Source organism: Pipistrellus hanaki (genome assembly GCF_964339955.1).
Source record: "Pipistrellus hanaki genome assembly, chromosome: X".
NCBI classification, from domain to species: domain Eukaryota; kingdom Metazoa; phylum Chordata; class Mammalia; order Chiroptera; family Vespertilionidae; genus Pipistrellus; species Pipistrellus hanaki.
This window is the reverse complement of record NC_140524.1, coordinates 24076152-24091626: the sequence shown is the minus strand read 5'-3', so window position 1 is coordinate 24091626 and position 15475 is coordinate 24076152. Positions and strand designations below refer to the sequence as shown.

At 38.0% G+C, this 15475-nt stretch overlaps 1 protein-coding gene across 1 annotated transcript in view; it reads right to left on the bottom strand.

Annotated features, from left to right (window-relative positions):
• Window positions 1–15475, bottom strand: part of GPC4 (glypican 4) — a 119044-nt gene that overhangs the window by 18276 nt on the left and 85293 nt on the right. The window contains exon 3 of the mRNA XM_084870252.1: window positions 4910–5301. Coding sequence (XP_084726378.1) covers window positions 4910–5301 — 392 coding nt within the window. The remainder of the gene's footprint in view (window positions 1–4909; window positions 5302–15475) is intronic.

The following is a 15475-nucleotide window of genomic DNA, read 5'->3' as shown; positions in this document are numbered from 1 at the left end:
CAGCATGTTAAATTTCAAATGTTTTTGACAGCCAAATTATTTATTGTCTTCCCATACCACTGTACCTTAAGTAAAAACAAAACAAAGCAAAGCAAAACAAAACAAAACACCTCATAGACACAGACAACAGTATAGTGATTACCAGAGGGAAAGGGTGTGGGGGAAGTTGAAGAGGGTAAAGGGGGAACAAATGATGATGGAAGGAGATTGACTTGGGGTGGTGAACACACAATACAACATACAGATGACGTATTATAGAACTGTAGCCTTGAAACCTATATAATTTTATTAACCAACATCACCTCAATTTTAAAAAATCAGTTTAACTGGTAGGCATAGTCCAAAAATTTATAAGAAATATTTCTCAAATGTGAAAATATTCCTTGCATGCTTCCTCTAAACAGAAATAATACATAGATGATAGATTTTTTTTTACATAATTTGTGTTTTAGCAGCTTTAAAAGCTGATGTGATTCCTGAGTGTTATTATTACATAATTTTGATAACTTAACCCAACTTCGTTGAAGGATTTGGTATCAAGTTGATCCTTAGGTCTAGAAGAAACTCAGTAGTGAAGCAAAATATTATTTTTAAAAGTTTCCAATTACAACACTTAAAGTAGTCATAAAACAGTGTTGTCAACTAAACAATGGTAAGTAATGTTTATTCAAAGTAAATTAAGTGCTATCGCTTGTATCCATTATATTCTCATATAACTATACAAATTATCTCACAGGCAGATATGAAAGTACAATGAATATGGGAGAGAGATCAATTATTAAAAAATTAATAAGAGTTATATTTAGAAAGTAACTTTCTCAAACAATTTAACAATACGAAGTTGCACAGGAAATCTATTTCATACTTTTAAAAAAAATCATACCAGCCAGGACCGGTTTGGCTCAGTGAATAGAGCATCGGCCTGGGGACTGAAAGGTCCCGGGTTCGATTCCGGTCAAGGGCATGTACCTTGGTTGCGGGCGCATCCCCAGTAGGGTGTGTGCAAGAGGCAGCTGATTGATGATTCTCTCTCATCGATGTTTCTAACTCTCTATCCCTCTCTCTTCCTCTCTGTGAAAAATCAATAAAATATATTAAAAAATAAAATAAATACCAAAGGACCATCAGAAATTGATTGTGACTATTTCTTTTTGGGTCGCATACTCTTTATTGCATAGGCAAGTGTGTCTGCAACTAAATACAAAAGTCAACCCTATTAATTTCCTACAGTTAATTTTGAGAACCATGTCAAGAAGAATACAACACAGGGAAGCCAAATCTCCTTACTTCTCCCTAACTTGAGGGAGCCAGGATGATACAGACAATGGCAAGCTTTACACTCCTCAACCTTCTAACTTGCAGTCAGTTCTATCTAAACTGCTTCCTTGTTTCATCAACCACCCTCCACTTCACCTTGGACTTTCTGGGATCTCAGTTCCCTAAGGGGGTTCCAACCTTTCAAAGAGAGACAAACAACAAGACAGGCTTGAGCCAGCTCCCTAGTCCTTCCTAAGAATCAATTCAAAGGAAGGTGGGTGGTTAATGTAAATAAACCACAAACAACCAAACACTTGCCTTTACTTGTATGCACACACATGCAAACCACATAGCAGCACCTTCCCACCCATTCAGCTTAGGATGAAACTAAGGAATTTTTCGAGGAGGACAAATGTGTCATGGGAACTACACTGGAAGTAAGTAAGTTTGGTCTGGATTAATTGTGCCTTGTTGAGGGACTCTGACATGAGTATCTCCGAGATTAATAATGGTTGCTGAAATGGGCAGAAGTTCAGGAACCACATTAGTCCTTCAATTATAACAATCATCTCCCCACTTCTTCCCACCCACCCTCATATGCCCTAACGATGTTTTGCAATTTACAGTAAAAATATCAGGAAGAAAAAGACTAACAAAAACATGCTGGAAAGAATTGTTTCCTGATAGTTTCTGGCCCAGAGATGCGAGAACAAATAAAACTATAATAATAAGTACAACCCATCACCAAATCCTTTTTATCTCCCAATTCCAATATGAAATATCCTATAAGCACCCATTTTTTAATAACTCATAATTCTTTATAATCTCTATCTTCACTTTGGTGAATGTTAGTTTCCTTTCTACCTAGGGTGACCATACATCCTGGTCTGTCTAAGAAAGTCCTGGTTCCTTATTAAAAATTAGTGGCAAATGTTGTCTGGGTAGGATTGTTAATAAACACTTCCTGATCTAGACAATAAGTGCTCTAGTTTGGGCAATAAATTTCATGATACTATAACACTAAACGAACTCTCTGATAGGCAATCAGGTTGATATTCTGGTATTTGCACTGCTGTCCAATTTTTTAAAAATATGTTATTGATTTTTAACAGAGAGGAAGGGAGAGGATAGAGAGAACACTGATGAGAGAGAAACATCAATCAGCTGCCTCTTAAACACCCCCTATTGGGGATGTGCCCACAACCAAGATACATGCCCTTGATTGGAATCAAACCTGGGACCCTTGAGTCCACAGGCCAATTTTTATTGACCACTCCTCTAGTCCTCAAAATAACCAAATGACCTAAGTACAAGCTGTTCTTTTGTCTCCAGACTTTTTAGAAATGCACTAAAATTTGGCTTTTCTTTTGAGGGCCTAAGGGTACTAGCATCTTGCAAAGATAATTTTGGCGCAGTATATTCTATTTATTCACTGGTATTCATGAAAGAATAGAAATTGAAAGGCCTTCAAAAAGTTTTCAAATTATGCCTTAGCCAGTTTGGCTCATTCTAAAGGGTCTTGGGTTCAATTCTGGTCAAGGGCACATGCCCGAGTTGGAGGCTCCATCTCCAGTACAGGTTGTACAGGAAACAACCAATCAATGATGCTCTCTCATCATTGATGTTTCTATCTCTCTCTCCTCTCCTCTCTGAAATCAGTAAAAAAAAAAAAAATTTTTTTTTAAAGAAGTTTTCAAATTTCATCTTGGTGGGGTAGGGTGTGGGGGAGTAAAGGAACCACAGAACCTTTCACCCTTCAAATCTTGCTCAAAACCCTACAGCATAAAACTCAGAAAAGCAAAGCTTCTCTGGTTGAGCCAGGAGGTAAGGTCACAGATGTACAGGTGAGACTGTAGAAGACACCCATCTCCCTTGCCTCTCTCCTCAAGGAGGCCCCTAAAGTACGTCCTTAGACCTGGTTCCAAAGAACATAGTCTGAAAAATAAAGGTCTGAAAGGGCAGAGCAAGGCTATAAGCAGAACTTCCCTTTTTGTTGAAGAGCCAGCCCTATGTGCACTTAGTGGTTATCTCGATCCTGGCCTTGAAAACAACACAGTTCAACTGAAAAATGCACCTGGCATGGCATTGAGATTATGGGTATATCTAGTTTCTGACCTACAAGGTCATATAGCTGAGTTTATCTTCAAACAGGCTAAAGCAGGCTAGAAAACAAACATTTTTTTAAACAGCAGTTTTTTACAAAATAGTTCGTTACCTAACCCACCCTTAAATCAGCCAATAAGAATGCAGAAGGCAAAATAAGCTAACCGCATCCAGCCACCTGTGTAACTGGACGCTGGCCCTCACCCCACCACCTAACCTTAAGTTATAAAGAAGCTATACTCTTAGAACTTGGGGCTCTTGCCGAAGCCGGTTTGGCTCAGTGGTAGAGCATTGGTCTGCAGAATGAAAGGTCCCAGGTTCGATTCCGGTCAAGGGCATGTACGTTGGTTGCGGGCACATCCCCGGTAGGGGGTGTGCAAAAGGCAGCTGGTCGATGTTTCTCTCTCATATAGGTTTCTAGCTCTCTATCTCTCTTCCTTTCTCTCTGTTAAAAATCAACAAAATATATTAAAAAAAAAAAAAGAACTTGGGGCTCTTTGCATCCTGCCGCTGCATTGGTAAAGGCGGAGAGACCAGGCTTGAGCTTGAATAAAGGCTCTTTGTTTTTGCATCAAACTTGGCTCCCTGGTGTTCTTTGGGGATCTTGAAATCTGGACATAACACAAACCACGGCTCGAGAGCTATATGCAGCTCTTTGGCCCCTTGAGTATTTTTGGCTCTTCCACAAAATACCACGAGCGGGCACACACAAACAGTGTGATTGAAATTTCATGGCCAAAGTGCAGAAGTCGGTTTTCGGCCTGGGTGAGTAAGTCTATTTTGAAGAAGTGGTTCTGACGCTGAACCACACTCGAGGGGTCAAAGAGATGCATGTGGCTCACAAGCCACGGTTTGCCGACCACTGGACTAGACCAATTCCCTTAATTTACAAATGAAGAAAATGTAGCTCAGGTCGTCTGCTTTTATCCACATATTTCAATTTCTTTTCCTCTACTGGTAATTCCATAAACAAAGCTATAAGTCAAGAGTGGGTGGTCACATCAATTGTCATTGAAAACTATCTTCTTAAGGGCTCTGGATATACCTTATAACAAGGAAACATACAACAATGGATGTTAAGTGCTTTTCTAGACTACTACGAGTAGATTCAAACAGTCACTCAAAACAACCTAATGTGGAGCCTGTTTGTGAATATTTCTTCCTCTGGAGGGAAAATGGAATAGGAGCTGAAAAAGAGTATTAAGCCCATTTTAAATGGAATAGGAGCTTAAAGGAGTTATTAAACCCATTTTAAATTAAGGTTTCAAAGTGAACATATACTCTAGTTCTAAGAACAGCTACCAAAAATAAGCTACTGAAAAAAATAATAATGATATATGAAGATGTTCATCATAGTATTGTTTAGAACTATACTAGTATATGGCACATGTATAAACACTAAGTATAGGAGAAAAGAGGCCAAAAGAATTAAAAAGGAAAGAAGAGTTACTGAGGCAATGGAATTCTGCAGATTTCTTTTTCTACCCTTCCCATTTCTTTTAAAATGAAACCAAACCAATCAAAAACACAGAATGCAAATAGCACTTACCACAGAGACTTTGCTTACTACATCTCTTGCAACTGCTAAGCCTTGAGCAAAAGTACGGGCTGCTACAAATGCACGAGTGATCTGTAGTTTCAGTTTCCGAGGGACATCTCCAAAGGGCTTCAGCTGCTCTGTATACTTGCTCACGCATTCCAGATACTCATCTGTGAAGTGGTACTGCGAGTTCACCAGGCGGAACATCCGCTCCAAAAGGCGAGCCCAGAAATCATTTAGCATTTCTTCCAGGTTCACATTTCCCACCACATAGTAGCGCTTCAACTCTTTGAAGAGATCTTTAAATAGCTCAGAATTTTGCATGTATAAGTGGCCATATGTCTTCACAAACATGTCATTCAAGGACTTTTCTGCATTTTCAAGTAGCTCTTTAAAGAATTCTAAATACAAAACAACAGAAACGAAAAAGGTTTTCAGTAATGAAGTAATCAGTTTGTTTTTTTTCAGGTAAATTTGAAAACAAAGCAAAATCATTAAATTGGAAAACATGCTTGGATATAGGGCAGATTTCTTTTGGTGAATGTGGCATCTCTGATCATTTGTCAATGAAAAGAAATCTACAGTCACACAGAGAGGTAGAAAAATGGAATTTTAAACTAACTTATCAGGAGTCAATATAACACACACACACACACACACACACACACACACTTCTCTCTTATTCAATCACAAGATAAAGAACTAGAAAAAAAAATGGGTACATGAAATCTATAACATGAAGTGTCCCAGAACTTTATGCTTCAAGAATCTAAACCAATGTTAATAATGCCTCCTCATTGTAACCTGACAATAGGATAGGTGTTTTCAAATGGTATTGTTTTATTTGAAGACATTTTTTTTAGTTTTGTCCTTATATCCACATGGCAAGTAAGAAAACTTCCTGGGAAATGCTTGAGGCCAAGAAAAATAATGAAACACACCAAGAAGCAAGCACATAATTTTTCTGAAAATGAGGTGTTTCCTTGTGTCACTGGTTCAAATTGGGGTATCCAAGTTGACCTTGAGTTGCTAAAAATTCATATAGTGACATCATGAGTTTTTTTCTTCCAGTGAGGGTAGAGGGAGGAAAACAGAGAGGGAGAAGGGGAAATGGAGGAACAGGGGGAGGGAGATGAAATGCATAACAGATTCAACCAATATAGTTGGTATATTTACAAAGACAATAGGGAAAATAACTGAAAAAATATATACGTATACCACATTATTTCAGACTTACATTTTGCACTCCACCTACCCACAACATATGTGTTGAAGATTTTAATCTCTTAAGTACAAATTGCAAATTAGATTCTCTTGAAGCTTTTCTCAGGAAATTCAATGAAGAGGACCTAGCAGTGTATCTGTAACATTAATCATTCTCAAAGAATCTATTCCTGGTATAAAAATAAATACCTCATGATATCAAGTTTTTTAAGTAGGAAATGTAATAAATACCAAAGCAAAATATAAGGACCACATCAAATAAGAAACTGTCTCCAAGTGAACATGGAGCAGGAAACAAAATATGACGCCTCCTTCAAAGCCAGGAGAACATTAGAAAGCTTATCAAAATGCAATAGCACTACAAAACCATTCTCTGTTCATAGTGGGTGGGCAAACCGGAGGCTGAAAACTTATTACAAATAGTTTCTTAAACCTGGACTGAAAATACTGAAGCCTTTTGAAGGGAATGTGTGTGACTTTCCTCACTATCAAGGGATCCCATACCTATGTCCCTGTCTCATCACCACGTGGTTCATGAGACTTGGGGCTAAAATCATAGTCCTTAGGGCCCACATTTTCAAACTATGTGCGTTTTGTTTTGTCTATTTTTTTTTCTTTCTTTTACTATTTGCCTTTTATTTCCTAGGCTATCTTCAGAGAAAGGGAAATTGATTCCCTCTGAAGATCAAAAACTAGGCAAGTCAACTACTCCATTATCCCCATCACACGTGTACAGCCTGGAGTTTTTACCAATGTTTTCTCCCTGGAAGAAGGACAGAAAGTATAGAAGGAGCTGGAAGAACCACATGAAAAACATTATTCAAATCAGGTAACTGGAAAGGCCTCTGATTCTCTCCAAAATCTCAAGTGGTTCTCAAGTGTGGTCTAATGATGGGCATGAATCAACATGACAAGGACACATGTTAGAAATACAAGCTCTTGCCCTGACCAGTCTGGCTCAGTGGACAGAGCATCAGGCTATGGACTGAAAGGTCCTAGGTTTAATTCCGATTGAGGGCATGTATCTTGGTTGCAGGCTCAAACCCTGATAGGGGACACACAGGAGGCAGCTGATCGATGTTTCTCTCTCATTGATGTTTTTAATTCTTTATCCCTCTTCCTTCCTGTCTGTAAAAAGTTAATAAAAATATCTATCCTAATATATAAAGACCCTGAGTTGTGACAACCAGTAATGACCAGAGGCTGACCCACTGGAAGTCAGTGTTGGCCCTGCTCCCAAGCAAGCGGTTAGGGGCAATAAAGCCAGCAGGCAGGGGGGTTAGGGGTGATCAGGTAGGCAGACCAGTGGTTAGGGGTGATCAGGTAGGCAGGCGAGCGGTTAAGGGAGATCAGGTAGGCAGACAGCCCCTGACTGGGCTGGCCCCGCCCCCAAGAAAAGAAACAGGGAGGTCCAGGCAAACCAAGCCATTGCACCCAGCCTGTCGCCTGCAGTGGGCAGCATGCACAGATGGCTGGGCCCTGATCTCAGGCCAGGCATTGGGACCCTGTCCTAGGGGTCCCAGATTGTGAGAAGGTACAGGCCGGGCTGAGGGCCCCCACCACCACCACACTGAGTGCATGCATTTTTGTGCACTGGACCTCTAGTGTGTGTGTGTGTGTGTGTGTGTGTGTGTATAAAGAGCCAGGGTTGTAACATGCAAAATGACCAAAGGCTCAGGCGAGTGGGTCAGGCAGGCTAGTGGTTAGGAGACAGTTGTCCCGGATTGCAAGAGGGATGTCTGACTGCCCTCTTATTTCTTCCTATGACACTTCCTTCAACAATGAGGACTAGAACACAAATTAGACATCAGGTCATAGTCCATAGTCATCAATAGCAACTTCACTAATCGTTGCAATGCTCATCTCCACTCCCCACCCCTATTATTCAGAATTGAAGATTAGAGTCAGATCTTAACTGCTAAAGAAAAACTGTGTAGTCCTGAAATACCTAGCAATCATCACTTCATAATCATGCCTGTAGCCAATTATAAGGCACATGGTGGCTGAGAGAGAACTCAGCCAGGAGCAGTGTAAACCAGAGTTCCACAACTATCAGAAGCTAAGTTAATTGGAAATTAGATCTCCCTTACAGCAACTTCTTGAATTCATGAAAAATGCTGCTCAGGGAGTCTCTTTTAAGTGATGCTATTGGTGTCTGAAAAGAGAGTCAGAAAGGAGATAGTTTACAAGCATTTGAAATATAGTGTCTGTGATCGGGGTTTATTTCCCTTTCAATTTTCAGTTTGGAGGCTTAATAATTTATGTTCTAAGAATCAAGCAACTGCTACTCCTAGGGCTCATGAACGAGCACTTAAAGTAGAGATGGAAATAAACACTGTAGCATGCTACATATCTAAAGCAGCATGACATAGTAGGAGAAGCTCATGGGATTTCCCATTTATGAGCCATATGACCTTGATTGGACAAGATGTAATCTCTCTGACCCTCTAATGCCTCATCCATAAAATGGAGCTATTACTAAACTCAGCTCATATGGATAATGCCTGACACACAATTGATGCTCAATAAATGGACAGTATTCTTAATACATGAGGTGATACTGTCAGCTTTAGAGTTTCTTTATATCTACAATCATTTAAAAAATCTCTTCAGGCTGGTTTTTAATCTTTCCTGGTAGAGTCAAATATTATCCATCTGGGGGGAACATAAATTAAGCCAAAATGGCTGGAGATCAGTTAAGAAGACCCAAGGCCTTATAAAATTGAGAGCAATTTAGCTAAAGGAAATGCTTAATGGCTCTTGCTTCTAATGCTGTGCAATGTTCCAGACATCTATGAGGGTGGGAGCAAATACTGAGTGAAAAATACAGAATGGAAAAATGTCAACCTAGAGATTTTACATTATATTAGATGAAACTATATATAGATATAGATATAGATATATAGATATATCTCCCCAAAATATATACACACTTTAAGAAATGATAGCTCAATTTTGAAAATGAAAAGGATTTTAATAAACAATACCTTTATAGTTATTCAAAGTGTGTGTATATATTTTGGAAACACCCCATATATATAAAATCAGGAGAAAGGATTAGGCAAAAGAAATAGGGAAATGAAAATTAAGAATTAAACAGCAGGTCAATTTCCAATCCTATCCACATATTTCATTTGCATACTACCTCCTTTTCCAAAGTCAGCTCAATATAAAGGTTGAACTAAGGTATTGTAAGTATTTTCCAGCTCTAAAAGGTTATTATTCCTAATGTCAATAGTACCTATTTAACATGAGAAAAACTAGAGTGAAAAGGCAAAACTTTTCCATATAAAAGTTGTTTATTTAAATATCCTGTCTTTAAAAAAAAATGAGGAAGAACATCCTGTACTCCTGGAATTTCTATCCCCAGCCACTTGTCTTGCATCAAATAAACATCCAAAATTCTTGAAACAGGTCAAAATGCCATCCGTTACTGCTTTGTAAACAACGGACTGCCCACTGATTAACTAGAATGCATTCTAGAATTAACCCATGACCTTAAGAGATTGGAAGCTCTTTCTATTCAATCCATCTGCTTGGTGCTATAAATTACCACCTTTTATTTACATTATTAGGAAGCTGTCTTTTACATATAAAGATTAATTTCCTCTTTACTTTCTGTAAAGGCTGTATTTCACAGCCCTGGTGTGGCATGCAAACATTGTTACCACATCACCGAAGTTTCTGAGAAAAGCAGCTTCCTTGTAAGTGCTACAAATCATACTTTTCACACTGTTGAGAAATCTCAGAGTTATGCCCATCCATTTTTTTCACCCAAGATCAAGTACTTAATGAAGAACAGCTAACATAAGCATCTACAAATGTCTTGCTTTATTGGTAAAGTATATATACGTTTTTAACACCCACCAACTTTCCTTTATTTGGGCATAATCTCAATCCTCAAAAGTGCCTTCTAGGCTATGCAGTACTAATAGAACATGTAGTTGATTAATGTTCATCAACTGATAGTAAATTAATAGATCTTTCCTAGTATGACAAGATAATTGCCAGCAGTACTTATTAGGGGCTTTTAACATATCAAAGGGCTCTGGGTGATCCCACCAATGTAGGAACAGCACTTACTTCCCAATGATAATTTTATTAGTTAATGTACTTGGCATGTTAAAACTTGACATAAGATAATCAATTATCTTTCATGGCTCCTGTCTCTTGCCAAGTTGGTTAACAGGCTCAGCTTCCACTGGACCCCATTCCATTTCTACCAAGGGTATTTTTAGCACCAGTTACCCAAGTAGCTATAGTACACCCATATTCCCTCACATTCAGAAGTACCGAGAGAAGGCTGGGGGCATGTTACAGTAAGCTAGGAGGTTGTGGCAGCCATTGCAAGTGTTTTGTACACTAACCTGTATGTGGATCTATTATATGGCCTCATATATAAACCTCACAATAAAGTCTATCTGCTCATGATCTAATATTAAGGGGAAACCAGGACACACAATAGCATAATGTTATGATCACAATTTGTGTGTATGCATGTATATTATCTACCTGCACAAAAAGATGCTATAAATACAGTGGTGGATGAGTTGAGTGTTGGAAAACAGGGATATTTTGTTTTCAATATATTTTTCAATTTTATTCACCTTAATTTTTGAGTAGTATTTTATAGTAAAAAAATTTATACCCTCATGCTTTCAAAAATAACTATTTTCTCTTTATTCTATTAATTCAACTTAATTGCTGTAGGCTTCAATTTTCAAATTGTCTACAATGAGCATTGTGATACTTAAGGAAAAAAATTCAAACATTTTTTTAAACCAAAGCAGTTTTTACATTTTATTTTTAAAAATACATTTTTTCCTATTAAGTATTCCTTTCAAACTGTAGCAATTTGAAAAATATGTAAAGAAATTAAAAAAGATATATAAATTGCCTCATATCCCACCATTAAAAAAGAACAACAATAGTTCATCGAATTTTCTCCGTCTTTTCCTATGAAGATATGTACTGTCACATGGTTCAGATCATACTGTATTTATACCCTTTTCTCATATAACACTGCACACTTAGCATTTCCTGTGTGCTTAAAAATTCTTCAGAAACATCATTTTAAATAACTGTATATTATGACACCATATGGACAGATAATATAATCATCATAAGACATATAATAGGCTGATTTCCTATTTTCCTTATAAACACTGCTGTGATAAACATCTTGTACATAAATCTGCATGCAGATCTTTCTTTCCTTGAGATAAATACCTAACAGTAGAATTACTAAATGAAAGGGTATGAACATATTCAAAACTTCTGGCGCATTGCCAAACTGACCTCCAGAAAAGGTGGGCTCACGTATCACCCTCCCTATTTGAGTCACATTTATTACAAGAGTTTCCATTGCTCTGCTAATTCTTTCAAGAGAGGAGTAATGGAGATGGCAGGGACAATGAACAAGAAAAGCCTGACTGGCTTGGGAATCTCTCAGTCAATCAGTTGGAGTCAGTGCTAGATCAAATAAGCCCTTTTCTTTGATTGGACAGACAGACCCATGGAAAGAGGGTGGGCAGAGGTGAACAACTGTCTCAACTCCCAGGCTCAAAGTGCAATGAACCAACAAAGTAAGATAAGTTCATCCAAAGCTCTCCCACTTATTTACTTGCTTCCAAACAGATCAGCTCCTTCTTGCTGATACCATGTCTTTGTAATAAGTCAAAGCTAACAGCGGTGGACCAAAGTGAAAGTGCACAGGGCTCCCTGGAAGCCGCACAAGCATTTTCAACCCGATGAAATAGCCAATGCTAGAGCCACAATTGGTCACACTTCAGATAACTCAAAAGGCAGAAACCTTTGTCAATACAGAAATATGCGTGTTTTGTCTGGGCTCTTGATTTGATTACAGTAAACTGGCATTGGCTCATTCTCATCAACTTTCAGGGAGATTATAAAAAGAATCAGCAAAAATACCCAGCATTTGAGTCTCCTTTACATGGAAGGAAAAGAAAATAGAATTGTAAAGGAAAAAGTAGTAGTGCTTTCCAACGAAATCAAAGAACATTAGCATGATCTGGAAAGAACATTGCATTTGCTGGAAGGCCAGAAGGCCTTATATCTTTTTCTGTACTTTCTGAGCTACTCATCCTGGGAAATGTTGCCTGCTGCACTATAGCAGAAGTTTTTTAAAAAGCAACACATTTTAAAGGGATGTTTTAATGAATACAATCTGAGGTGAGGATTAAAAACCAATCCTTTGTTTTGTGTGCTGTACATTTCTATGACACATTTATTTTACAACATTTTTTTAATGTGAAAATCTCCCAGGAGGTCTTAGTAAGTCAGTATGGTTGTGCAAAGGACAATAATAAAACCATGTTGCTAAAAAATAGTTAAGATCAGGGGTCATAAAAATTCCACAAATTTCAGTTTAGCTAATGGCCATAAAACTTAGTTGGATGTATTTGTCTTTTAAGGTGAGTGGCCAGCTCGTTCCAGTGATATCATTACTTTCACGGGCATGTGAATTCTAATGCCTTCCACTCACTGAGCCTCCACACTGGTTTTCCTAGTGGCCTAATGAAGTAATGGCCATTATGAACTATGGAAAATTTTTAGTCCGTGATTAAAACATAGATTTGGCTAAATCTGAAGAGCGCTTCATGTTCTGCCTTTGTGAAATCAGAGAAAACAAGGGGGCTTTAAGAAAAGGGTGGCCACTCTGATTTACACTTGGCCCATGCAGATAGATGGAACGGACAATTATTTCTTTTATGTGCATTGTAAGCTAATTCAGAAAATTTCTACTATTATGCAAGTTAACAAGCTTCAGGCTCCCAGGAGGGTTTTCAAAGACCTGGTGAAAGTGGCGGAGAGTTCAGAAATGATAGGAGGAAAATAGAGAGTACCATGCAGACGGCTAATTAACATTTTGTAAGACCTTTCACCAGAGCAGCTGGTGTAGTCACATGTTCAGAAGACTCACAGAATTTTTTAGAATTGAAAGGGTCTTTAGAGAGCATCTAGCTCAACCCCCTCATTTTATGGATGGGAAAACTGAGACCAGTTAATTGCCTCAGGTCACTGTGGGTTTATAGCAGAACCAGGCTGACAATTCAGTGTGCTCTGCCTCCAGACCAAAGTGGCTACATTTGGCTTCTAAAATGACAAAGTTTTCCCAACGGAATAGCATCTGACAGCTTCCTTAAGTTTTATTTTAAGATGCAAAATATCTAGTAAACAATTTGATTGGGGGGTTGTTAAGCAATAATATATCTTTGTAGTTGTTATATAATTATGCCTCTTTTAAAAACAGGTCTCTCACAAAATGTGACATTTTGGGGTGGGCCTTACATTGCAGTCCCCAAACAACTAATTATGCCCTACTTCTATTATTTCTGTTCCCTTTGCCAAGCAATTCTTTCAAAGACCCCTGAACTGAGTATCTGATTAGCATATTCATGAGACAACTGATTCAGCTATGTTAATTAGCAGTTCTACTTCAAAAAATAAATTACAAAATTCCAGTGCTGGCCAAGAGGGGGAGCAGCTAGCTCTGGCACCACAATTTTTAGGCTCTATGGATTGTAGTCTAGGATGGTAAATTTCTGGTATTGAACATCTAAGCCAAAATGTGGATCGAAAGATTACTGTGTAGGAAAGAGGTGAATCTTTAAGCTCAGGTTTAAAATATGGGAAACCTGAGAATTTTTGTTGCTGCCAAAAGAAGCATTCTTCTGTCCTTCATTCAGGTCTGAAAATGCATGTGTGTGTGTGTGGGGGGGGGGGGGGCGGGGGGCATGCACATGGGCACACACACACACACACACACACACACACAATTTACAACTTAAAAACTAATTTATTCATAGAATTATAGTCTCTTTAGGTATGCAAATAATAGAAACTTAAATGTGTAGAACAAAAACAATGACCTTAGAGATAAGGGATATGAGATATCTGGCTCCAAAATGTCATAGCTGACTGGAGCTCATGGATGCAGAATAATATAAAACTGGAAAAATGGAATAATTTCTGGTTAAAGAAAGTTAATTTACTAAAAGTTTCCAAGCCTTATGTTATTGACGAGTTTATAAAAATTAATTGTTCCTGCCTTAGAAAAAGTGGCATCTCATAAACATGGCTCAAGTTTTGATGAGAGAGGAAGCTGCATGGGCTCAGGTTCAACACTGGATTTATACTGTAATCTTGGAGATAGCAATACAACTTTTGAAGTAACTTGACCCTACAGGTTTCCATGTGTCCTTTTGCTATTTTCTCATTACTTGTCTTCAGGCTTCTTTGTGGTTCCTCACTGCCCCCATCCTGGTTCTCCAGCTGCCATCTTGTTCCTCTGCCCTACTTCTTTTTTTCATTCAGAGCAATAACCCAGGGTTTGGCTTTTATAATGGCTTGGACAATTCTTCAACCAAATCACCCTATCCTTGAATTTCTGAAAGTGAAGACATCCCCTATGCCATTTTACTCACTATCTTCTTTAGGCCTTGAGGATTAAAAGCCAATCAATCAATAAATGCAAAACCCACTTTAGGATTATGGTTTGTTGGATACCAGTCAGCTGAGGTTTTACCATAAAAGTATTTAATTGTCTTAGAAAACCTTACTTGGAAGAATTCTACAACATAACCAAGCTCTGTTCTGATCTCCAGAACAAACACATTTCAGCAACTACTTCAAAAAAAAATCTATGCTTACTATCTTTATTCTCAATGCTATGTTTTAAATTAAAGTCTGAAGAAACACACTGGCATTTCATAATCATTTTGTGACCAGTTTGGAAACTGATAAAAAGTGTTAACATATTTATTGAATGTGAAGACTGAAAGGAAAGGGCAAGAGAAACTGTTTTTCTGTCATTTTTTCAAAAACATATGTTAACACTTACTGGATGGCTTTTTAAAAACTACACATTGAAATCATATAAGAAATACTATAAAACTGCGGGGAGTGAGAAGGAGAAAGAAAGCTAAAACAGCAGGCTTATAGACAAGAGAGATCACTGTGAGAGCCACACTAATGTCTAATTAGAAATGGGGTAACTTGGAGGAGGTGGCCTTGGAACCTGAAAATAGCTTTATCTGCACCCCATCATGCTACCAACAGCCTAGCCATTTCTTAAGAGCAGGATTTTTTTCCTTCTAAATTCAATCATAATTTCTAATTTCCTTCCTAATCACCCAAGTAGTATTTTTTAATTATCAGCATCTCGGGTTTTCTAAGATGACCATCTGATTATCTTTCTAAGTTTTCTCCTTAAGTAAAAGAAAACACTTTGGTTACTGTCTTTGAATGAGAAATGTCATAGTTAAGAGTATACTATTCTTTTTAATAATCATACTAATAATTTAGTGATCAAGAGAGACAGTCTAATAA